This window comes from Corvus brachyrhynchos, unplaced genomic scaffold (genome assembly GCF_000691975.1).
Source record: "Corvus brachyrhynchos isolate BGI_N302 unplaced genomic scaffold, ASM69197v1 scaffold281, whole genome shotgun sequence".
NCBI lineage: Eukaryota > Metazoa > Chordata > Aves > Passeriformes > Corvidae > Corvus > Corvus brachyrhynchos.
In genome coordinates, this window is record NW_008236509.1 from 5,902,857 (window position 1) to 5,930,155 (window position 27,299).

Sequence of the window (27,299 nt, forward strand, 5' to 3'; positions counted from 1 at the left end):
TTTCTTTCTTTCTTCCTTTCTTTCTTTCTTTTCTTTCTTTCTTTCTTCCTTCCTTCCTTTCTTTCTCTCTTTCTTTCTTTCTTTCTTCCTTCCTTCCTTCCTTCCTTCCTTCCTTCCTTTCTTTCTTTCTTTCTTTCTTTCTTTCCCTTAGACATTTTCTCAAGTCTTGTGTAAGTTACTTGTGTGACTGTTTTTATATTGCTATGTTACTGTTGGTAATAACCAAAACAGTTAAATACTTGCTTTCCATTGCAAGCAAATTATTCTAAAATAAAACATACATATATATACATATATATATATATATATATGTATGAATATTAAAACCACAAATAATTCAGTATTTTTTCACTCTAATCTGCCCCAAGGGATCTGTTAACAAGAACCTGAGTTACCCTTGCCTTAGGGGGCAGGTTTCTTTAATTTTCCATATTGTGCACTGCATTAATAGTTTTTTATGGTTGTCTTTTATGCTACTATTGAAATACACTCTACTAACTGGCTTTGTTTTTTTAAGAAACACTCAGTTTTTTCCAGTTATGAGATACATTCCCTGCTTTCAGTTCAGGGGAAATTTATCTGATGTAAAACGGAATATTTGTCATGTTCTCAAAAATATTTGCTGAGAAAAAAACTAAAACATGCTGTATGCCATTGCTTAGGATTAATATGACTGTGAAATACTTTTATATTTTATATGTAATATTTCACATACTTACTATGTAATTACTGTGTAATGTTATATACACATTTTCCATCATATATATATGCTTTCCATCATCTTTTGCCATGGTATACCTTGATTTATGTACCTTTAAAAAAATCTTTGGTGATTGAAATGTGCTGATGTATTCTGTATTTACAGGTGCATTTTTAATAAAAAGAATAAAAGCTAGGGGTTTTTTAATGCCAAATACCGCTAACTCCCCTTGAAATGAGTGTAAGAAGTTACCTCAATAGCTAGCATTTGATATTTGTCTTGCTTTGATGAAACAAAGATTTAAAATATTATTTCCTTGCTGCTGTAGTTATCTCATTGTTCTTGGTCTCTCAGCTTATTTCAATTACAGACTTCTATTTCCATTAATATATCTGTCTGTATTTCTGGGAGTAAAATACAAATGTTCTAACATGAGTTGCAAGCATCTCACCACTTAAAAGTCTTATTTTGGCTTAATGGACAGTAGTGGGTCTGGACAAATATATCCTTAACTGTTAAAAAGACCTATGGTTCCTTTACTATACACTACAGAAGTATAACATGCTCATGAGGGAAGCCATCTTTGTTGGATTAAAATCAATCTATAACATGGAAAAATACCAATTATTTGAAATGTTATAAACAAAACTCCATGCAAAGTCTGTGTCTTGCAATACTTATGACTTCTTTGTAGATATTATAGATAAAAAGCTGAACACTGTATGATATTTTGTAAATTATATTTTTCTTTTCAGAAAAAATTATATATAAGTATGGATAAAACTGCATGAAGGGATGGGAAAGGAGTGCAGTGACTTCCTAGGCAGTTTGGTGTGTAATGCACAGTAACCTAATCATATGAAAATACTGGTTGAGACGGACTTAATTCCTTCCATCAGTAAGAAAAAGCAGCAGTTACTCATAAGTGTTTGGTTTAATACAGATAGAGAAAGTAAGCAGTTGTGTTCATCATACCGCATCTTAGAGAAGTGATGGTTTCTTATTTTCCCAGGAGTCACAGCTGAAAGCTTTGAAGGAAACTGTGCAGCTTTGCCTGTCTTCCGTTCTGCGCAATCAGCCTCCCACTATGGACCTAATCCCTTCAAAACCAGCTGAGAAGCTAACTTCCTCAAATACAAAGGACTCCAAAGTTCCATTTCAAGTGACAAGCACCAAGGTATGATTTTTCTCTTGGGTACAGTTTTTTTTAACATCTTTGAAAGTTTATACTATAAGAGCATCAAACCAAAACTAGAGAGGATTTCAAATTCATTAGAAGATTAGGATGAATTTTGAGGATAATTCTAAGACTGTTTCTGATGTCAACAAATTGGTTTTTTTGTTGGGAAGCAGTTACTTTTTTGCTGAGTAACAAATTCTTTCTATCACTTGGTAAATGGATTGTGTCTGCACAACAAATCTACAGTGAAGATGGATTTGCATTTAAAAAAAATGAAGGTAGTAATTCATAGGATCATTTACCTGTCCGGCACTGATAGTGAGTTTGTGGTAATACAGCACTAAACAATAATATGGGGCTTGCTTATCATGGTTTCTTTCAGTGGAAAAAAATTATATAAAAATCATAAAATAATCTGGGACACCCAAATCAAAATTGTCAAAATGGATCAATGGACTTTGCAATGGGCCATAGGGAATAATCCAATATTGCAAGATGAGAAGGCCAGTTTCAGAGAAAGCATGAGGAAAAAAAAGATGAAAAGTGTTTTGAGTCAATAAATTCAAACATTATAATACAGTCAAGATTTACAGTGGTTAACAACTGTCCTAGTAATTTTCATCTCCAGTGTTGCATTTTGCTCCTGAATTCAATAGTTAGATCTAGAAGAAATCTGTCATTTCAGTGAAAAGGAAGTTTTACAGAAGAATGACTGAAGGAAACTTCAATGTCCTCCTTAAATTCCAAAACTGAAATAAAAATAGGAATTGCTAACTCATAGCCAATCTGTAATTTGTATATGGCAGCTGTTGGTATTCACTGTTAGTGCACAGGCTGAAGCCAAAAATTAGTAATTTTTCTATATGTAATTAAAATTAAAATACAATTTCAGAAAGCAGAATATAATTATAGAACTGGATATCACACCACATTGCTACTCTTAAAATTATGATTGTCGGTTCCTTATTAACTATTTTACAGGAAGAAACCATCATTCCCAAAAATTATTACCTCTGGAAAAAAAGCACTGTATTAATTAGTAGCAGCACATGGGTAGGATAGTGTTCATTTAGATTAAGACCACTGGACCTATATTCTACAGGACAGCAGACTCTTCTTTTGTAGATCATGCAAACTGAGTAGCACTCTGGGATTTCAGGAGCATATTGTTCCTAATTAATGTGGCTGTCGAATTGTTTGTCTTGCTCTTGTTGTCCTTTTCTTCAGGTTGGAAGTGTTCATGCCTCTGTCATGAGAGCAGAGAAGTACTGAAGGATAAGGGCCAGCTAGCCATTATGTCTGTGTTTAAGATCGGTCTATGATCAGAGCCTTTGGAGAATTTGATGTCTCCTTGATTTTACAGAGAGGGACATGAGAATACAGCATAGAAATTAGAATTAGATTCTTGATATTTGGTATTTGAGTGAAATACAGAGTACTCTTCCTTCTTTTTTTTTCAACGATCATAATAGATTTTGTGTTTAATGTACTTGGTAAAATGTGTCAGTACTTCTGTACTATAGCCTTTTGAGAAAACAACCTTTAGTCCTCTGTATCCAGAAGTGCTTGAATAAGTTTAACTGCCTCTTTAACAGGCAGTTCTCACATTTCTCTGCACTTAGCATATGCCATGAAAATGTCTGAAAAAATAATGGTCTGCAAACCTCTTCTTCCACACACTGACACCTCATTATTAAAAATCTGTGTATTATCTGTGATTATAAAATGAATGAAATCTGCTACTGTGAATCGAGTTGTTAAAGAATCATAATCAGTCACCCTCTGCACTTGAGCTGTTTTTTTAAGATGACGCTCTTTCTTGTATATTTTCTTCTTGGCTTTTTTTCCCTTTGACAAACACCAAGTAACTCTTAACTACGGACATGTAGCTCTCTTTTTCCTTATTATTAGATTTGCATAAATATTTTGATACAGCAGGCTAGTATTTTGGGGGAATATAAGTGTATGTGATTAATTGTGTTACCATACGTAAACGTGGGAACTTAAGATGAGCAGCACTTACACATCTTGTCATGTCTGATAAGCAGCACTTTCACCTTCTGGCAACAAATGATCATTTGTCTGGTAAATATCTTATTTTTAAGATATTCTCATCCAGCCTAAAATTTGCATTCTAAAATGTCAAACTCACCTTAAATCCATGGAAGGATAAATCATACAGTGTAGGATAGCTGTACCCCTTGGGGGCAATTATCCCTGGGATTAGGGTGCTTCCTCATAAAAAAAAAGTTCCAAATAAGTAGGTATATTGTATATTTGTAGTCATTATTGGTAACTGTAACACCTGAGAGCTTGTTAGAGATATTTAGCACAAGAACCTGATGTCAAAAGGGTAACTAGGAAAGCAAGTTGCCAAATCTCTTGAAAATAAATTACTTGGTCATTTTGTTTCTTCTAGAGAATGTGATGTTGAATCACTCCAAATGGAGCCTAGAGACACCTCAGAGACAGAGAAGAGGGCATTTGCTTTATTCACCGCACCAGATGCGTAGGGGATCGCTCCTCCTAACACACGCTCCACAGAGCACAGTATATGGTTACAGTCATGAAAATTCATCACATTCCTTGGGATAGGAGTAGTTATACAAATTACTTCTCAGAAGTCATTAATATCATTAGCATACATGCCGTGCAGGCGCTGTGTACCCTGGTGGTTGCACTGAGGAAGGCTCTGTGTCTTCCTTGGGCGTCTTTCAAGTGAAAGCTACTGGTCTTCCTCACAATGCGTTTTTCACCTTTCTGGAGCATGCGGATCCTTGGTTGGCTGATGCAGCAGTTTCTGTGCTGGTTTCAACAGGTTCTGTTCCTCTCATCTTGACAAGGTGCATTCTGTTTCTCTTATCTTGACAAGGCTGAGGCGCATCCTGCTTCTCAGGCTTGTGATTAACATTTGCTGACTCTTAGTAGTTACATGCTTACATGAGTTAACTTTGATCAACCCCTCTCAATATGAAAAATAATAAAATGTGTGCAAAGCAGTGCATTATAAGTGCCTGAATCAATGCAAAATAAAGTTGTTGTTCTGCATAGTTCATTAATCTAGAAAATTGTGTAGTAATGGAAAATTACTGCATTTAAATCATAGAAAAAGTTATCTTAAAGTGATCAAAAGCAGTGTAAGTCTGAGGTCTGGTTTTTTGACATATCCTAAATAAGTTAATATTTGCAATGTACAAGAACGTAAAATACAGAATTTACCATGTAAATTGGCACTAATATTTCAATTCAAAGCCATTTTGTCTGTCATGTACCAGTCATAGCACAACACTGGTGCCAAAACTATTGACAAATGGGTTTAGGGCTCTGTGCATACAAGGTCAATGACACAACTAAAATCAAGCATAACCAGAAGGCGGATCGTTAATCCTGAACCATGAGGTTTTTAGCTTTCTGTATTACTGACAATTGCTTTTATTATGTAGTTTCTTTTGCATGGTAATGTCAAAACAATAACTATTCTATGTTCTGCCAGTGGAAAATGCTTCCAAACTAGTTGAGAGTTGGATCTATCTTTTGCTGTAGTACTTTTCTTGCCTCATTCCCATTACAGAGTTGATGATGAAAGAGAAAAATGAAGACAAATGAGGACTGAAACACTGCTTTCCTTTTTATTCTCCAGATGAATGCCTAAGGACGTGGATACTTAGAGAGTGTCATTTATAAATGGAAATCATAATGTTGACTAGGCTGCCAGCCGTGGGAAGTGTGAGTTGGTGTAATCAGAGAATCAGAGAATCAGAGCACTGTTACTGAAGACCTAGTGAAGCGTTTTCTGCACTTACTGTGTCTTGGCATGACAAAAAAACTCTGGGAATTTATATGGAGCTAGTAGAGAGATAAAGGATAACAATATGCCTTATAAAAAACCAAAAATTGTAATAATATCTTTGGCTGTGCTGTGTAACGATACCTGTGCTCCAAATGCAAGAAAATGAGCTTTAGTAGCAGTGGGAAATTAATGGCAAACCAAAATCAAAAGTGAAACAGAAGAAAATTCTATTTCCAGTACCAAGGCTGAATACAAAAATCACGGGGAACATGGTGATACCAGAATAGTAGGGGCTAGCTGGTTCTGTAGTGTTTTTTCCCTAATGCAAAAACATTGTTCTGTGTATTCCCCAAATTAACTCCTTCTTTATACGCACCCGGCATGTTTTGTGTTTTGTGAACTGCACTAAGAGTGGAAATACACATGAATATCAAACTGTAAACAATAGCACCCATTCCCATATTGTACATGGCATAGGTTGAAAGACAACCAATGAATGCCACATCAGTGTCCTTGTCTCAATGGAGAAAATACAGGCTGAATGGAATGAGAACTATCCTTCTGTAGAAATGCATAGTACAGACTGAAAGGGCAACTACCACTCCATTGTGAAAAGATTTAAAGATCTTACAGGAAAATGAATCACTTTTGTGATTAAAAACTTCTGCAAGGAGTGATTTCCTTTGCCTCACATATATTGTGAATAGTGGACTCCAGCATACATTACTGAGTACAAAAATTCAGAAAAGTTAAAGTACTGTGGGCCATCCTCCCTTTCTTTGGAAATAAGTACTTCTTTCATTTCTCATCAAAGTAAGCTTCGGGAACTTTATCTCTTTGTTTAGACTAAAATAGTGTTCTTGTAGGAGCAAAGAGAAGAGCTTGTGAGACTTTCAAAGAAAGTACAAGTCTGGAAAGTTCGTCAAGACCAAGACTCTGAAGAGCATTTTGAAATGGCCACGTCGGAGATTAAGAAGCTGAGTTTAATGGTTTGGTTCAGAAATAATGTATTTAGGTAGAATTTAATCTCACGGTTATTCTGAGTGCATAAATATTGAACATCTACTACAAACACAGAGCAAGGCTGCTGAAAAAATAAGGTGATCACATTGTCATGATTCTTAGCTCCTTCACTAATTTAATTGGAGGGGAAGTTGAAGTTGGTTTTGTATAAAGGGTATATGATTTAACTAGGAAGACAGAATATTCCTAGGCTCTAGTCCTTATTAATTTAATATACAAAAATAGAAATTGTTGATAGAAACATTTATATAAAATAATAATAATGCAATAGTTAATTGTACTAAATCAGTCATACAATGATCATATCACTCAATACTTCAGGCTATTTAATTATAAAATTGACTAAAATTTGAAAAAATAAATACAGTTATATGTGTACATTTCTTCAAAATAAACAAGTACATTTTGAAAGAATGAAGGAATGTCTGGAATGTGTCGTTTGGACTCAATCTTTAAACGAAGATTTAACAAGGTTTTCATAGATCCTAGAAAACTAACCGAATAGTGTGATTCATGAAAAATTAACCAGCTGAAAGAGCCAAGATATAATTTATCATAATATTCCGTAATGAAGGCTCTGACCACTGGACCAAAGCAATTGCAAATTCCTTGCTCAAGAACTTATGAAAAATTACTACTACTGTACTGGTCAACAGCCGACTGAACATGAGCCAGCAGTGTGCCCAGGTGGCCAAGAAGGCCAATGGCACCTGGCCTGTATCAGGAAGTGTGGCCAGCAGGAGCAGGGAAGTCATTCTTCCCCTGTAATCGGCACTGGTGAGGCCACACTTTGAGTGCTGTGTCCAGTTCTGCATCCTCCAGTTTAGAAAGGATATTGAGATGCTCGAATGAGTCCAGAGGAGGGCAACAAGGCTGGTGAAGGGTCTGGAACACAAGCCCTATGAGGAATGGCTGAGGGAGCTGGGGTTGTTTAGCCTGGAGGAAAGGAGGCTCAGGGGAGACCTTATCACTCTCTGCAACTCCCTGAAAGGAGGTTGTAGCCAGGTGGGGGTTGGTCTCTTCTTCCAGGCAACCACTGGCAGAACCAGAGGACACAGTCTTAAGCTGCACCAGGGAAAGTTTAGGCTAGACATTAAGAAAAAATTTCTTCACTGAAAGAGTGATTTGGACACTGGAATTATCTGCCCAGGGAGGTGATGGAGTGACTGTCCCTGGAGCTGTTTAAAAAAAGACTGGACATGGCACTCAGTGCCATGGTTTAGTTGATGAGGAGGTGTTAGGTCATAGGTTGGACTTGATGATCTCAAAGGTCTTCTCCAACCTAGTTAATTCTGTGATTCTTTGATTCTGTAATTAGGATTATTATTTGGAAATAGTTTTATGCTCACAATTGGGGGTAAAAATAATGTGTGACCTCATAACTTTATCAGAAGGAAAACTTAAAGGGCACAAAATATTATATATGAGTTTTTTATATCAGATATATAATATAAAAAACAAATAGATATGGTGTTTGGGGACATGGTTTAGCGGTGGACCTGGCAGTACTAGGTAATGGTTGGACTTGACGATCTTAGAGGTCTTTTCCAACCTCACTTATCCTATGTTTCCATCTATGGTCAGCTATAAGCAAACAGCAGGAGCATTGAGGGCAGTGTATACATTTGTGCTCCATTAAAGCCTTAAGAGTCAGCTTCTGGTACGTCAGAACTTTTCAACTTTTGTTGCCTCCAACTTTGCTTCTGCCACAGTTGGTATCACCAAGACCTGCAGTTTCAGTAACCTGTAGATCATTGTGTTCAACTAGGGGATTAGAAAACTGTAATTAAAAAGAGAAGAGGACAACTACTAAATGTAGACTCAGACACATTTTGTACTATGCAGTAATGACATGCAGTCATATAACCCTTTCCTAATGCATAAACATTAGAAGAATAAAATGGCATTGAAAAATTACACTATCCATTGTTTTAGGATTTCATTTCAAACACTAAGGAATACATGTCTCCTAAGATACTTACCATAGAAATCTCAGGTGAGTGTCCGTAAGGCTAATGGATTAAGAATTTTGTTTTTAAATAGAAGGTAATTTAATTGCAAAAGCAAACTAGCATGACTTATTTATTCATGTAAGTCTCTCCTATTCTGCTTTTCATAGCTGCCTTTGGGCTAATAGAGTTTTGTTCTCATTATGATCATCTAGATGGCAGCTATAATCCTGTATTAATATTAATGGTGGTTCACAAGGTTATGGCAACTCTTGCTCGTATCTTTTACTTCCAGAATTTACATTAGATTGAGTATGGTTTTGCTGTTGCCTCATAAAAATTCCACAGAACTTTTTCTACAGCCCTTTTTCTTCTGTTCCTAATTTTTAATAAAATTTTATTACATGCTGGAAAAATGTTTAGCACCAGAGATCATTAAATTGGAAGCTAAAGCTCTTTGGTTTTATTACTTATTCTATAGAAGTCTTCATTATTAGTACATTATATTGTTAATAAATTAGCTTTAGAGGGGTTTTTTTCAACTGAATTCAATCAAGAGAAATTGGAAAAAAGCACCTGGTATGTCTTATTTAGTCTGTAACCCCCCTAAAACAATATCCTTTTCCTTCAAGTTTTAGTGACACGATCTTTATCTTCATTTCATTAACTATTTGGCCTCACTCCTCTTTGTTGCAGAGTATAAGTAGCTGGAGTGGCCCATTACCCCAGGGTTCAACTCTGAAATTAGCAATGTGCTAATGGGTTAAAGAGGTAACTGTTAACTGTTTATTGCTGCACTTTTGTGGCTGTTAACTGCAGATCAGTTTTCCTGTAAACGAAAATCACTCCATAGCCTCCCTCCAAATATCCTTTTTTAATTAACATCTTTACCTGTCAGATGTTTCGATAAAGTCTCCCATAATCTAGTACATAATATGTCTCAAAATACTGTGGATTACTGCTTGACAATGGTTGAAAAGGTGTATGTATACACAAAATTTAAATTTCTTAAGGAATGTTTTAAATAACATCAAAATCCAAATTGTTAGGTATGGTGAATGGTCTCACATGGACCCATGGATTAGCATGGACAGCATACATCCAATTTCCCTAATTTTGCTTCAGTCTAAAGCCAGGACCCCAAACAAGAGCAGCCTGAAGCTTGCTGTGATGCTCAACAGATTTCTGGACAAGCTTACTTGTCTTTATCAGAAACAGAGAAAGAGAAGACCCCTTAATTACTCTTCAGATGTTATTATTTTAGAGATATCTTTCCTCACCTACTCACATCAAATGATTTTTTTTATGTTTCTCTCTCTTTTTTGCCTGGTGACAGCAGAGATGATTGGTAAAATGTATGTTATTTCTCATTTTAGTTGAAGTTGCATTTAGCAGAAAAATAGTAATACATTTTTCATCTTTTGACTTTCCTAGCTGATGTGTTTGTTACATGTTCTGTTAAAAAATATAGGCGTGTGAGCAATGACAATAAAAGTGAATTTCTGTGTCTTTGCAGTTACACATTAGTAACCCCATTTAATTTTTTTTTAACATTAGCAATTTTTTCTATAGATGTTCTGAGTAAAAGAAGACAGAAATTGTGCAGAGGAGCTAACATCATTTTAAGTGGTTTACAAAATATAGTTTAATTTTGAAAATACTCACAATGGAATTTTGCTACCCAAGGGTATATTGAAGATTTATTTGAAAATTATTTATGCATGTATCCTTTAGAAAATATGTATTATTAACCTTAAAAAGTTTGACTGAATATGGATATAGGAAGCCAAGTGGGAAACATTAGAGAAAGTTAAAATCCTTTTATGTTAAGACAGTTAAGATCCTTTTCTTTGATTTGAGCAAAGATTTGGTTTGGAAAATATTCATAAAGAAAATATTCATTGGGCATTTTGGTCATTATTAGGAATTTCTAGTAACTTGATTAAAAGCATTGCATTGAATCATAAAGCATAAGAATTGCAGAATAAACTAGTGATTAAATCCAAGCCATTTAAGTTCAATTTAGCCCTGAGCAATTTAAAAAACTACTTACTGCTTTACACATGAAGTCTCATCATCTTCCAAAATGGTTAATCTTCCCCCTTTTCTATGTTTATTGTTTTATGCTAAAATAATAATAGATAAAATGGAAAATAAAAAATAGTAAATTAAATGTTATTTTATTGTCAAATTGAAAGTCATTTAGTCTGAAGGAATGTGCTCTCATATAATGGAAAAACAGACACTGAATTACAAGAAAAAACTTTTAGCATCAAGCATATTTTGGTTCAAATCCTTAAAAGTTATTTGGATGGTGCTCAAATTGAGTGTTTGAAGCAATGGATTCATATAATTAATTATTATTAAATATTTAATTATTACATATTTGAGGTAATTTATAGATTATTTATTAAGTCCTTTTTTCTCATATTTTTTGAAAGACAATAGTCCTTATCTCTGTTGGTGAAGCTGTTATCCTGTTATTATATTGTGAGGTAATTTTTTATAAAAGCAACTGTTTGAGAAGGGGCTTAAATAAACAGGCAAGTAGAGGGGTTTTTTTAAAAAAAAAACTTCCTTTCCTTATAAGAAAGCCTCTTTTAAGGCAGAATTGGGGAAGAAAAGTCAAAGCCTCTAAAGGAAAAGCACTTCTCCAAGTGACCCCATTTGTGGAATTCGGGTCATGACTCAGAAGGGTTCCAGCTTCACCAGGTTGGTTTTTCTAGGGTCTGTACCTCCTCCAGGGAAGAGCATCTTTGTCTTTGTCTTCCTGAAAACACAGATGTTCGTCTGTGACTGTAACTTGAGTAGCTGTTTCATTCATTTGGGAAGACTGTAATTGCTTATAAAGCGTATTCTGATGGTGTGTATTATTGCTGCTCTGAGTGTAAGTAATGGTATACCGTGTTCATTATCCACTATATGTGATGGCTGTCAAAAATCAAGAGTGTTGTTGAAGGAATGTGTTTATTTGGTGGTTTCAGTTTCTTAAGTATTATAACATCAACCTCCCCCACACAACTGAGGATGCTAAGTATCTAAAATTCCCTACAGTGAAGGATGAAGGGTGCCTCTTTTAAAACTTCACAAGTGATGGAAAAATGAAGCAGAAGGTGTATTTATACATGTAGTTTATATATACATGTATTTGCAATCATCACTGAGCTTTGCATCTACAAAATACTAGGTATTTCAACTTGCCCACTCTATAAGAAAAAATGATGTAAAAATGTAGCTATTATTAAGGGAATGTGAAAATACAAGTTTAGATATAATCTAATATAGGTAATTGACTTGTAAAAACTTATTAACAAGTTTTTTTCTCTAATAATATTTATTACATGCATGAGTATTCAACAAAACCATATGTTTTCAAACCTAATTAATTCTATTTCCTTTTTGTTTTAGCTACAGATGAGTTTACAACAGACATTTAGAGTTACTGCTAAGCAAATGGTTATTAGAAGAAATCTGAAGTGAAATGATCCACTAAAAAATGAGCCACTAAAAAAAGTTTTGCTTTTTTTTATTTTTTTGATACCATGTTGGAATAATATTTTGGCATCACTGAAAGTTGCTTTATGCTGTGAATTTATTATATCATCATACGCATTAAGGACAGAAGAAACCCCTGTGGACATCTTGTCTCACCTGGCATTATATTTGTCACAAAGATTTTCTATACAAATTTTGATGTATACTTTGAAAGTTTTATTCTCCCAGTTTACCACTTGTATAAAAGCTCCTAGATAATGCTTTCATCCATGTCCTCAGTAGCAGAAATTCAGCATATATGTAAGTATGTAACTCAGACCTTCTTTCCTATTTTTCATGTTGAGATCCAGTCTAACTGAAGTCCAGATTTTGCCTGTTCTTACATGGACATTCGTTAGGGAAAAAACAAATGAAAAAATGACCAGGGACCTTTAAGCATATTTTGGTTTTTAGATATTAAAGATATGAACAGATAAAATTTTACGGGACAATAGATTTCCTTACAGAATAATTTAGCATCTGACATTGTGTCATCATTGCTGCTACTGCTAATGCCACCTGACTTTGCTGTCCACCCCATTACTATTTATTACTTAAATATGTGAGTCAATCTCTTTCCAAACACATGGAATGATGCAGTTTTTATTTTTAACAGCCTGCATGGAAATGTCTTTCCCTGTCAAGCCAATATATCACAACTGAATTCAGTGCAGCCCTGACAAATTACACTCTGGCATGTAATCCAGGCAACAGCTTAGTTGCTCTAAAGCAAACTCTTGCCACAGCAACATGCCACTCGATATTTCTGATTATCACTGCTTTATGCAGCCTTTGCTGCCTTTTTCAGAGTTTTCCAGTAGTTCCAGTTCAACCCCATCCCTGGAAGTGTTCAAGACCAGCTTGGATGGGGCTTTGAGCAACCTGGTCTAGTAGAAGGTGTCCCTATGGAAGTGGGACACTTCCACCAATAATAGTGGAAGGTGGCAGGGTGATTGAACTAGATGACAAAGATTCTTTCCTTTCCAATCCAAATCATTCAGTGATTCTCTATCAGCAGACCTGTGATATATGGCCAGAAGCAGATGATGAACTGTGCTTGTAAGTATAACTAATAGCTCACCGGCAATAAAGGAATGAATTTCTATTATATAGCATCTACAACTTCTACACCCTTCCCTAAACATCTGTGAAGTATTTAAAAGATTTTTGCCTAATACCTTCAGTTTCTTTACTCCATTTTACAGTGAAATTACATTTAGTGCATGGTGTGTTAATTTAAGTATTTGAACTTTTTATGTATCACCTCTCCTATATTGTAGCTTCTGATGTGAAGTCTACAAGTGTTTAACATATACATTCTGTTTATTCTTGAAAATATAAGATTTCTACTTCAACTTCTTGGCACAAATTTTGCCATGAAGGAATGTCTGTAATTGAAATATCAGTCACTAGGTCAAACTAAAATTTCTGGCTTCAAGTAGGATGCTTGTTCTGTAGTTTTTAATTGCAAGGTCTTATTCCTGGTCTAAATGAATGGTGGTTTTTATTATTATTCATTGTTTCCCAGATCTATTACTAATCAAGTGCAATTAGAATGAAAAATACCAATGGTTACCTGTAGGTTTTTAAGTTTATTACTATCTTTATTTATCTGTAGTGATTTCTGTATTATTTTCTTTCTGATAGACTAGTCTGGCTTTCAATAACCACTGAAATTTCACAATCTGTTTAGTTCTGCTTGTATGTAACAGCTTCTCTGTGCCTGTACAGCAAACAGCAACGATTCTCACACAGCATTAAGAAAATCTGTTCCTCTAGCAACTACAAACTTGTCATGAATTTTTGGACACAGCTTCTCTAGGATGAAAAATTAATAAGGGAAAATTTTTCAGTCATTTTCCTAAGACCAATATTGTGAAACTGTTTTAATCAATGAATGTTAGATTTGAGATGCCTCCTCCCTGGGTCATAATTCCATTAGCTGCTCATGGAATCCAACACAGAAGAGCAACAAAATGTATTTGCAAATACACATATTGCATATGTATATATATATAGATCGATACATAGATATATATATACATATATAGATATATCTGAGGGAACCAACTGCCTTCCTCTCCATTTCTAGTTGTGAATGTAATACCATAGTTTGGACTGTCATATTAGCAATAGCTGTCATTCCAAATCATGTGACATTTGGGAAAAAACCCTGTGATTTTGTGGTTCCATGCTTTATCTTCCTTCATGTTTCTGTCATGCTACAGCAGAATACCCCCTAGAGAATGACAAAGGTAGACAGAAAAGTTTAATGTCTAACTCCCACTGCAGATCAAGTGAAAGAAAGAAGTGAAAAATCATCACAAATGCATGATTTTAAGATTAACTCTGTAGAGTTGCATTAAATTGTTTCTGTGTGAATTTAGAGCCAAAAATAGCAGAAGCACATCACCTATTTTTTTTTTAAGTTATTGACTTACATAAAATTACGTTGAAAGCCAGTAAAAGTGATACATAAATATCAAGAGCAGTTTAACTTGGCCAAGGTGACCCGTCATCTTCAGGCAATAATACTGTGCCTAGATATTTGCAGTATATTTAGTGTACTATATCACACATGCCAATCTGAGATCTTCAACTACAGCAAGCAAGTAAGCCTAAATCTCTGTCAGGAAGTCATAACAACCCCAGCCTGTGTCCACATACATCATTTAGAGGTTAAAATGTATATATTATTTACTGAAGAAGGTTGGTTTCTTTTTTTCTCTCAACAGCCTTTTCCCCAAAATGCTAGGAGGTCTAGAGAAATGTATAATACTAATGGGGATAGGTATCATAGCATATGATACAAACATAATACAAATGAAAGTCCAGGTTCACCCTGTTGCTGTACAGTTTGTATTGTACAAATGATGTGCAACCTATGCTTTGCAGTTCTATATTTTTTCATTTTTTAACTTTTATTACAGTCTATTTCAAAAGTTTTTCTATTCCAATGCAGAATGTAAACCACAGTTTACTTGCCATCTTGATTTTTATTTGTTCCCTTTTTTTTTTTTATTTTAAATATGTGAAGTCTCAGAAAGCCAAAAATGTACTCATTCACTTTTCATGTCCAGGGCCTGAAAGAAGACTTGTATGTGTTTGGAGATGGAATTATTTCTGTATTTTGCCATAACACTCTTAATTTTACCGGACTGCTATTTCACTAATTGTCTCTAAGTAAAGTAAGCCCTGTAAAATGCAGCATGGGCAACTGAACAAAAAAAAAGCTCTATTCATATTATTTGCACTAATTAATTGATCCTGCATTTTGCCATGCAGTACTCCTGTTTTCTCATTTATGAAATAAGGGGCACTGTTTACTGCAAAAGACAGTAGGTGAGCTCTTTTGAGCATGCTGATTCTTATCATGTCCACACTTTTTCATTGTTCCAAATAAGTTTCGATTTATGATGTGACAAGCAAGAATTAAAAACCAGGAGACAAGATGGAGGCAACATTGCATGAATATTTGCTGTTGTTATTGACATGCTGTTCCAGTTTGGCCAAATTTAGAAATATACCTCTGAGAGAAGGTACAAACCCCTTCCCCCCCCCCCCAGGTTCGGGAAAAAATAAATTTTCCTCGAAGGAAAGTGAAGGAGATAAAACTATTTATTTACCAAACACACGGGAAAAGGAAAATAAGGCTAAATAATAGAATGTTTCGCTGTGGAGGAAAAACCTGGGAAAGTGTTAGAGTCCTCCCTTTGGTCTCCTCGGAGCTGGGGCTTGGGCCAGGGCCAGGCCCTCTGTGCCCGATGGAAAGTCCTCCCAATGTGCTCTGAGGTTGAAAGCAGTCCAGTAGAAAAGGAAGAAAATCCGGAATTCCAGAGAAGGAAAAGCAAAATCCAACTCTCAGTCTCTCTCCGGAGAACAAGAAACTGAAAACAACTGGCCAAAAGCTGACTGGAAAGCAGCAAGCCGGGTGCTTCCTTGCTCCCCTGCCGCAGCTGGGGGGGAAAAGTCACTATCTCTACTTGACCTTGAACAAGCCGCAAACTGCTTTGAAAAAGTTTTGCTCAGTTTTTCCTTCCCCCTCTCAGGCTCAGTTTAGAGGCACAGAAAAGCACAAAAATTAATTTCTGGGCATAAGCAGCAATATGGGATACACATCATAAGGTCACCCCAAGACACATGCAAACGTTGTCAAAACATACCGAATTTACTTTTTTTTGCTTATCATTTGTCTCTAATGCCTCTTTCTTTTTTTTCTTTTTTTTAATATTGCTATGGATGCCCTTTTCCTTACATGCTTTCTGACATATTGTCCTTATTAGCTTGGGTTGTGGCGGGTTGGTTGTGAGGTGGGGTTTTACTTCATTTTGTTTATTTTAATAAGTAGTACTATCTAGATGATGAATTTTCAGGTACCCCAAGGCTGAAAATTTGCATAGGTCAGTCACATAGTGCTGTATATCTGTCTTTGTAATTCTTTATCTATTGTGACTGCTAAATTGCTTATGAATGTGGGTTTGTGTTTGCAGGTGGCAGTATAAGTAGGTAGAAAGTATAATACCCAGAACAGTGGGAGTGTTCTGGAGATACTGAGAGTAGCTGTAGGGGACTCTGCAGTCGTTGCATACTCAGGACTATAGTCTTCAAGGTATGTTGGGGAAAAAATATTTTCAAATAATTTTTTATACTTTGAAAGGTCTCCTGAATAAAAACTTTTGTGTAATATATTGCCAGACAGTAATAGAAGACCCTGAAAATCATGGGGAAGTTTATATTCAGAAATAAGACTTGAAGGACGCTTTTGTTGCTGTCAGGCAGAAAAACATAGTAGAGCTATCCTGCCGTTAAAAAAAATATTATAAAAATGTTGATAACTAAGTGCTTTTTATCAGATCTGTAGCAAAGATAATATTTCACAGAACTGAACTGTTAAATAATTACAGGGCATCAAAAGTAGATACAGCTTTTACTGCATGCAAAGCCAGTTATTTCTCAAGTTACCCCAATTTTTTATTTGACTAAGAAAAACAGCAAATTAAAACTTTATTATTGAAATACAAATGATTAATGATATGCATGCCAGAAGTTTATTACAAAGTCCTTTGAAAGAACAATAATTCAAGAAGGTCTAGATATGCTATGTGGCAAATGTAATTCTTTCCTTGGCCATTTAAAGGTTATTCTGCTTTTCCTTTTATCTAGGTAATATAGGCTCAGGTATATTTGCTGCAATAAAGTGCCTTGAAAGCAATTTAGGAATTATGTTTCTATGCTCTTAACTATATCCAACAGCATATGCATGACTATATCATATAAATAAAGGTTTTAGGACCCAGGTCTCTTGAGATACCTATGCAAAGGATGTCTGTGGACCTTAGCAACACACTATCAGCTTAATTATAAATGACTGGGGCATAACTTTATGATAAGCGAGTGACCCATCTATAGCACCATGAGATCTGAACTCAGGACTCCAATCCTGTAATACACAAACATTTTCTTTAAAGCATGTGCCACGATGGAAAACTAATCGCAGGGAAATGTCAAACAAAAAGGTCATAGAAAAGTGCTGTTTGGGGATTAAATAAATAGAGGCAAGGAAAGTCTTATAGGAAGACCATCGTTTTTGTAAAGGCAGCGAGCCTTCTCAGCTTCCACTGAAATTGCTGTGGTTGTGCCTAGGACTTTTCAGGACCAACCCTCAAATTTGTTATCAACTAACGCAACCGGGGGCTTGTCAGCACAAGCCCCAGCGTGCCCTCGGGCAGAGGGGACGCAGCGTTAGCCTCCACAGCGGCCTCGCTGGATGGCTCAGTGGAATCCCGTGCCCTGGCTCCTCCTCAGAGGAAGCTCGTCGGGCAGCCGATGATCAGGCTGGCGTTAGCCCGGCGGCAAAGAAGGCGGGAGGCGCTTCTGGTGTGAGTTCCAACAGGTTTATTTGCAGGAGGGACCAGGGACCAGCAAAAGCGCTGAGGAGACGCGGGCTAGCCCCCTTTATGGGGGGGTGGAGTAAGGCAGAGAAAGGGAAAACAACCAATGGGGTAGAAGCAGAGGGGAGGACACAATTTTTCAGAACAAATGGGGAAAACAGGGAGGCAGGAGTCATAACAGGGAACCAATTAATAACTACAAAAGGGAGAACTTTCTGGAACAGGGGGAGGTAATTTAGGATTGGGAGCCACCCAGGGGGAGGTAACCTAGACCTCAGTGATCTCTTCTGGTGACTGACATTTGATGGTTTCAGCCCGAGAGCAGGCTGAGCTACCCCAACAGTCAACAGCTTTCCCACAGCAGTAAGCTCTCCTCCAAATCTATAATATGTGTTTGGCTCACACATTGCTATATTGTTAGAAGCAGCACTGACTTTTGGCAAATATGCCTATCATTAGCCCAGCTGACTTCAAAGAATACAAATTGGGTAGCAACAGAGCATTTCTCTCACCTATAGAAGTCAGAAGACTCCTGATGTAATGTAGCAGCATCTATCTACAGAGTAGTAGAGATCTAATAGGACTTGTTAAATTTTCCAACTGGATTATATAACGTGTAATTTAGTTGTTTTTTAAGGCACAAGCTTTTGTGTTGGAGAGGATAAAAGTTTGGTAAGAAAGTTTCACAGGTATGTAGGCTTGGCAGAAAGATCTCTGAATGTAGAAACTGAGGATGAGATAGAAATGAAAGCAAGTTTTGATATAGAGTAAAAGATGTTTTGCTCGATGAATAACTGAGAAGGCAAAGGTTGGAGATGAGTTGGAAGGAGATTTTTATGAATAGGACAAAGGTATGTGACTACAAACAAAGACATGTTTTTCACCAAGTAAATAAGTCTCAAGAAGCGCATAAGTAAATAGAAAACATGTTTTTACCAAAAAGAGAGATATCGCAGGCAAACAAGAAATGTTGATGTAGGAAGAAGAGAGGTCTGAGAATTTTCCATTGTATGCTTAAATTGTAACATACTTACTCTTGTGATTGGATTGGAATGGAATAATGACTATAATATGCTCATGGTAGTAGCTATGATAGGCTATAGGCAAATGTAAAGGTATTGTGTATGGTGCTTATTGGTTGTTATATATTAAGATACTCAGCAAAGTATATAATACTTTGTAACTTGAACAGAAAGCGGCTTCAGCTTCAGGTACACCTACAAGCTGTAGCTGACACTGTAGGGCTGGCTCTGGATACCCGCTTCCTGAACTACTGTAACATCACCTATGCAATAAACGGCTTTCAAGAGAGCCACCTGAAGTCCAGACATCCTTCATAGACACTTCTCCTATACTTTTGTGTCTTGGTATACACTGAAAAAATTGATGCTTTTCAAAAGATATTTTTCTCCTCTGTAAATATCAGCCAAATTATTAAAGTGAGACAGAAGCTGTAGACAGCTGTAGGAACACCAGCCTGGTTACAAACAAAACCCCAACAGATGATTATAGAAAGGAAATATTTTACCAGTTTCACTGGTTGCTCTTATGGAATACAGTGTTGCTGATGGTAAGACTGAAATCTTGTATTGCTTTTTACTGATGAGATGTAATATTCCATTTACATGGCTCATTTTATGGACTCTTATATATGTACAAATTTTAGTCTGGTATTTATATTTTGATTGAATTTGCTATATGAAGAACAGTTTTGTCTATTCTTAGCAAAGGAAAGCCTGTTTGGGTTTTGGCTGAATGATAAGCCAAGTGTGCTTTAAATTCACTTTGCAATTACATCCTCTACAAAAATAGAGCAGGTAAATGTTGGGATTTGGTTAGAGGATCAGGGACATGGATCATTGATAGAATTATGGGATCAATAAAAGAACTATAGAAGCAATAGGCCTGCAAGCAAAAGGCCTGTGTGAGAAAAACTCTATATTAACATTTTAAATTTTTTTTTTTTTTTTTTTTAATCTTTCAGGTCTGGCAAAATGTCTCAGCAGAGAAAGAGAATTTTCATGTGGCCTTGAAAAAGGAAGAAAATCAAAGCACCCAGGAGTGTGATTCTCAAGATGTAAGATTAGCTCACCTGAAAAACAGGATCTAATCTAGGCTGTATGAAAACATGAATACTTTAGGCGCCTATCAATGGGACTTTTCCTATTCAAGATGGTACACATATTTTATAAGCCAGCTATATTCTGTATTAAAGTGCTGAGGAGCAAATGCTCTTTGCTGTCAATCTGTGCATATATGTTACCTAGGTTTCTTTTAAAAGCTGCTTAATAGAACTGGTAGGGCTGTTGGCAGGAAGAGCAGTGGTGGAAAGTGTCTCATTTGATGTTTAACCATTCCAAGAATTCATTTGTTCCTGGTTGAAGTGTTGCCTGCATTACAGTGAGATGCAAAAACCTTGTTTACATATCTTCATATTTATTACTAATTTATTTATTTCTAATAATCAGGCACAGCCTTCACAGATGCTTCATTTAATAAAGCAAAACCTTTGGGGAGGTGTAAGAGATGACAGCTGAAATAGTTGAAAGGATGTGATATCATTCACTGACAGTCTAGAAAAGCTCCAAGCTGTGTTTTTCTTATGACAGCTCTGACAGAAAGCTAAATCTGGTGCTTTTACTGAGACAGTACATACAGTCAAACAGCATGGTATGAGCTCTTAACAGAAATCTCAAATGTATGTATTGTGGCTGTAATTATAAAGACACAAATAGAACAGGAAAAAAGAGGAAAATTGAGCGAGACAGATTTTGTTGAGAGAGTCTGCTCTGACTGTTGAGGATTTTCTGCTCAATAGTCCAAAAAGTATAGTGCTACTTTGACTAATTTTCAGGTGAAATATATATATTGAATATTTAACATATATTGAATATATTGTTGTATCTTGAGACTTAACAAAATCCTGTGGAGGTAACTGGGTAGCTTGCTGTTAGTGATCATAGCAGTGTGAAGAAAATTATGGGGAAAAAATCTTAGATAATTCAGTATACAACAGATTACTAAAAAAATTATATAGTATCCATTTATTACAAATATGTTACAAGTTTATTTAAGATCCCTCCCTTCTGCCCCATCCTCTAGAGAACAAGGAGAAATTGCATATCTGTAAGAGTAAATAATTTGACATTGCACATTTCTTAATGTCTAGAAGTAAAGGAAACTTCATTTTGTTAATAAAAATTGAAGGAGGAGAAGGAAAATATGTAAAATTATGAAGTTGGAATTAACTCCATTTATATTATGACTAGAGGTTAGTTATCCCTTGGAAAAGTTATAGAAGGTTTGATGAAATGTAGAATACTTTCGGTAGAGAGTGAAATAATTTAGGCTAAATATTTGCGTAAAGAGTTTCAAAAAGCTCTTTTTTACAGAAGTGAATACATTAAAAGAGAAAAAAAGAAAATAACTGTTAACGTATTTCAAAAATCGAAAGAGTATTTAATTTCTGTATCAAGTACTGTGATGAAAGACACCTAAAAAATTCACTTTTCCATAAAACCAAGGTTTTAGTTATTTAGAATAGACGGTGGTTGTTTTTTTGTGCTTCTACCAACTAGTATTTCTAGCCATTTAATTAGTTAGCAGGGTATGCTGCTTTGTATGAGAAATTGGTCACTGTGGTGGTGCATCCCCTCTCCCACCCAGGGAAAGTAGATTACTGCAACTGAAGTTAGAAGTTTTCATGAGTTGAACTGTTTTTCAAGATTCAAGCTAAATTAAAACCTAACTCTCTTCCCTGCATTTCTCTAAGTAACATTGTAATTCAAATAAAAGAAATTAGTCTATATGTCTATATTATCTATTATAGCCTCCATTGTTAAGCTATAATGGAATTAAGTTTTATATCATTTAATCTCTCAATTATCATATTTTAAGACCAATTCTATATTTATGGGACTCACATTTCCTTTAAATTTTAAATCTTTATGGTTTGCTAACTCTGTATTTGCCAAAACCTCCTGCATGGAGGAAAAAAAGCAGTAAAATCAATGAAAGCATACCTTAGGGGCATTCAAATTAACTATGCCTTGCTAGATAATGTTCCTTCTTGTAAAATTAAGCAGGCAATGGTTTTCCCAGTTTTATCTTTCTTCTAAACATGTTGCTGTTACAAATTAATTTTTCTACTGAAAAATGAGCATTATTTAATAGTTGTAGTTCCATCCCGTTCACATTAAAAAAAAAATCTATCTAGGACTCACACTAATGCACAAAACACTGTGCTTATGGTGTCTGTTGAAGGAATGTCTTTGACAGCAAAGTTACAAAACATATTGTGAGGACAACCATATCTCCAAGCAAGGAAGGCATAAATAGTGCTGTGTTTATCCAAATCAGAATTTTTTTGTGTAATTAAAAAATTTACAAGTACAGGGAGGCATGTTCTCCCTGTACGCATGAGACTTTTGTATTTTTTTTTAAATATATTTTTTTAAATATTTTTTTCATATTAATATATATAAAAATTCAAGGCCATCATGGGAGAATAAAACATTGGTTTGTCAGAATATCCTGATTTCACTTTAAATACCACAAAGGTAATGAAAATAATGAAAATGAGAAAATGTTCTTGTAAATTGAAGGATTGATTAAAAGAAAGCAATGAAATTTTCAAAGAAAACTAAAGCATTAAATATGTTTTTCATAACAGTTCTAACTATTCTACAAGTCTAAGGTCCATCCTTGTACCCTTTTCTGCTGTGGATTGCTCAATTGTGGAAATTACTATAGTAATTTCCCTGGTTGTTGTTTAAGTTAAAACTATTTTCTTTGTCTTACATACATTGTCCATCTGAACATAGGCTAACCTGAACATAAAAATAGTGCAGGTGATGACATTGGGCTAGCAACCTCTTCATCATCATCATCATCATCATTATTATTATCTCACATTAACAGAGAGAGAGGGAGAGAGAAGGAAGAATTTAAATTATTAGCTTTGAGAACTGAACTAAAAATGTCTCTTTCCACAATTAACCTTCATATATTGGCATTAGAGATACCACCTTAAGTTCTGAAAGTACTGGAAGGAATTTATTTTCCCAAAGGATCATATTACTTCAGTAATACAAAGCTGCAATTTGTACCTGTGAACACTACCATTTTGAGAAAATTCAACACTTGGGAAGAGTTTTTATTGTATTTTTATCATTAGTTGGCTGTATGTATTTTTTTCTGAAGTTTTTACAGCTGCTTAACCCTCAATGAAGGAAGATTAAGCTTGGATGGCTAAGAACATATGACAGGTTCTAATGCAGCATTTTTTAAGAAAAATTAATGAAGATGTACTTAAAACTCTGTTGCTTAGAAACCTAATATTTCAGCAATCCTTTCTCAGAACTTTACAAAGATCCTTTTATTCTGTCTCTTATAAAAAAAATGTTATTTATATTTTGAAAGAATTAGGGTAGTAAAGACTAACTAGAGAAGAACATGCAATCTTACAGCTACTAAGGCAAAAAATAAAGCAAAATGGTTAGTTGCTGGTTCCAACCGGTGTTTTTAAGTCTTTATGGCTAAGCATCTCTGTCTTGAATTTGTGATCTTTCTGCAATTTTGCATTTATGGGGTCTATGCCTGTTCACAGTAATTAATGTAGTTTACATTAGAACAAATACAGATGAAGATTTATTGACAAATGGGATACAGACTAGAAAATTTGGAAATTAGACACTGCTGATATTTATCTGTAATGCAGTTTGACATGGGACCAGTAATAGCCAGAAGTAGGTAGGATATCCTGTAATACATAATCTGAAATTGATCAAAACCAAAAAAAATATTAATTTCAATATTCTTGTAAAATTTCCATTATTTAGATTATTTGTACTTGTTCTGGTTTGGCCAAATTTAGAAATATATCCTCTGAGAGAAGGCAGGTTACAACCATCCCTCCCCCACCAGGTTTGGGAAAAAATAAATTTTCCTCGAAGGAAAGTGAAAGAGATAAAAACTATTTATTTAACAAACACACAGGAAAAGGATAATGATGCTAAATAATAAAACCTCTCACTCTGCTGAGAGAAACCTGGGAAAATTTCATAGTCCTTTTGATCTCTCTCTCTCCCTCGTTGGAGCTGGGATGGGGTGGTAGGCCCACCTCCAGGGCCAAGGCCTCAGTGGAAATTCCTCCTGATGTATTCTGATGTTGAAACAGTCCAGCAGAGAAAAAAAGGGGAAAAAAACCAAGTCCTAGGAAAACAAAAGTTCAACTCTCCATCTCTCTCCGGAGAAAGAAAAACGAGCTGAAAAACTGGCCAAAAGCTAGCAGGGTGCTTTCCCCACTCTCGCCCTTCTGCCACAGCTGAACACAGAGCTGTCTCTATCTCTGTGACCTTGAAAACATGTAAACAAACTGCTTAGAAAGTTCCCTCGGTTTTGTCTCTCCCCCTTCTCAGGCTTAGTTTAAAGGCACAGAAAGGCACAAAATTAATTTCTGGGCATGGGGCAGCAATAGGGGATACACATCACAAAGTCACCCCAAGACAGTACTTTATTAGATGCATCTTGTCAATACTACTTTTTCTTAGCCTTATCCAGAGATGTTTTCCTATGTCTGGCTCCTGAAAGTCTCTGTGCAGAACCAGAGTTCTGCAGAGCTCTTTCCCCTATATTCCTTCCCTTTTCTGTCTTCCCAAAAGCTTTTGGGATTTTGGCTTTTACAGCAGAATTTACTTTATTCCCTTTTCATATCAAATAATTCTTATGCATGTAACATATCATTTAAAACCACCTATTTGGTATTGCTAAAACATCAAAGAATTTATAAAATTATTCTTTCTTCTCTGTTGTCATCTTAGATTTTTTGCTCTTTGTAGAATCTTCTCTGATAAATAAAAGTGATAGTGCTTTTATTTACTGCCTTAATTTCCTGCAGTAAACAAACACTACATGTTCATTAATCATTCAGTGACAAAGGAAATTGAGTAATGGAGCCAAAATTGTACACATTTCTAAGCAACCACAGCATTTTGCTTCATTTTTTAAAATCAGTTTCAGTTGCAGAGCTTTGATCACATTGTACTTTCTGATTGTTTTCCAAAGGGAGTAATAAGAGAAAAAAGTAACCATTGCTCTAAAAAAATTTCAAACTAATAAAATCCTTAAAGTTAATTTGATTCCATAAAGGAGAACTATGAAGGTCATAAGAAGGTACATCATCTGAGTTTAACCATCCCCTTAGTACACCGTGATCTAAAACAGGAGAAGGAAAAACTGCAGAGGTGTCTGCTGAAAAGGCATATGCACATTTCACATACTTCTTGCTCTATATCTTTCTTGTAAACAGTGAGGGTTAAAACAGCTTCCAATACAGATCTGTAACAAATTCATGAGCAAATCTGATAAAATATGTCTTTGAATAAACTGTGAACCTAACTTGGTTAATGACAACTAAGATAACTAGTTTGTCAGCTGACCTAACCACACCATCCTTTTCTCCTGCATCTGGTTTATTTTCTTCAGAACTAACTCAGTGCTTTCTCCCCCATCACACTCTACAAACATCCTCCGTATCTACTTTTTTTGCCCTCTGAAGCCAAAAGCAGTAGTGATGAGAAGGATCACTGAAACTCCAATGTTTGGTCAACTAAATCTGTATGATGCTCTAGCAGCAGCAGAATTATTTTCTAACTGCAAAAGCTGTTATAATATCACTTATTTAAACTTGATTTCCTGTCCATTTGTGATTTGATTATTTGACCTTAAATTGTTATGATTTTTTGACCATAAAGCCAGTTCTTACTTGCTGAGTTGGTGCAATGGAAAACTAGTTACATTGTTCAGCTCTTTGCAGATAAAGTTGCATAGTTTAGTAGCCAATGGGCATGCTGAGTTCTAACTGGCTTGTTGAAAATTCTTTTTAAATGAAGATGCACACTTCATTTATCCACCTTTGTCATTTATACATCCAGCCGTGAAGCCCTCCAGCTTTGCTGTGTTACTTACTAGCAGAATTGAATACCACAACTTCTCAAATTTTGTCTGCATTACTGATTGAGATGCATATTTTATAACCAGAACACACACAGATACTTTGTTAATTGGACTCCATGACAAAAGCAACACAGCATTTCAAGGCATATCCCCCATCTCAATTTTTCTGTCATGTAAAATTTCTCACTTACTGTTCTTGATTTTTTTTCATTTTACAAAATGTATTGTTTAAAGCAAAATGCACTTTTATGAAAATTTGATTTTACAAACAAATAGATCATCAATGTGTTTCCTAAACTTTATTTAGACCAAGTAACAAGTGTTCAACATAACTTAATTTGTTCTGTTTCTCTGCCATATAGAAGAAAATAATAATAAAAATTCTGTTGTGCTTAGTCATAAAAATTAAAAACGTTGGTCAAACTAAATTTTAAGGACATGTTAAGAAACTGTGCAATTTGGAAAGAGTTAGTAACAGTGAAAACAGTGAAATTGTCTGTCCAACTATCAAACACACCTAAATAAAAGATTTTTTTCTTGTAATCTCTCTTTGGAGAAGGTTTTGCTTTCATACTTAGAATTCTCAGTGCTGTTTTAGGGCTTTTAATGTTGAGTCTTCAAATGTTAGTTCTTTCTTGATGTTTTATGATAAAAATACTGTATATGTAATTTATTGAATATGTTTGTCTTACAAATATGCCCTTTATTGCAAAATATAGGGCAGATGTTCCAGACATACCACTCAGAAAACTTAATGGTGAAGTAATAATTCCTCAACATAAAAGTATAGAGATTATTCTGTGAAACTGATTTGTTCATGGGTGAAATTTGGAGATCTGTCACTAATGGTTAAATACAACTTCTAAAATTATTATATTTTTTTATTAAAGTGAACTAAGGAAGGGGTAGGAAAGAGAGGAGGCAGGGCTCTAGGCATCAGAGAAATCTCTTTCTGTCTTACTTCACTTCTCTGAGTCATAAAAATACTTCAAGGACTAGTCATCATTTACTGTGTATGTGGACAAAGGCTGGCTATGATGGCAAGTGTTGAAGGTTTGTTTCCCGAATCTAGATAAAAGCAGATTGCTTGCCTGGGGACATGCAAATGAAACGAGGATCAAATATAACTGATTGAGAAGTCTCTAGGAACTGAGGAAAATATCTCCAGCAGAATCACTCTTCATCTCTGATGAGCCTATAAATGTGACCGTTTCAGTTAAAGCTTTGAGAAATGTTAAGCTTAGCTTAGGATGAGGAAAGCAATGAAATGTTCAAA

At 35.3% G+C, this 27,299-nt stretch overlaps 1 protein-coding gene across 5 annotated transcripts in view; it reads left to right on the plus strand.

Moving 5' to 3' along the window:
* The window catches only part of LUZP2 (leucine zipper protein 2), a 204,438-nt gene that overhangs the window by 171,865 nt on the left and 5,274 nt on the right, over positions 1-27,299 (plus strand). For all 5 annotated transcript variants that reach the window (XM_017726390.1, XM_017726389.1, XM_017726385.1 and 2 more), the window contains 2 exons: positions 1,713-1,877; positions 20,052-20,144. In XM_017726390.1, the coding sequence (XP_017581879.1) occupies positions 1,713-1,877; positions 20,052-20,144 (258 nt within the window). The remainder of the gene's footprint in view (positions 1-1,712; positions 1,878-20,051; positions 20,145-27,299) is intronic.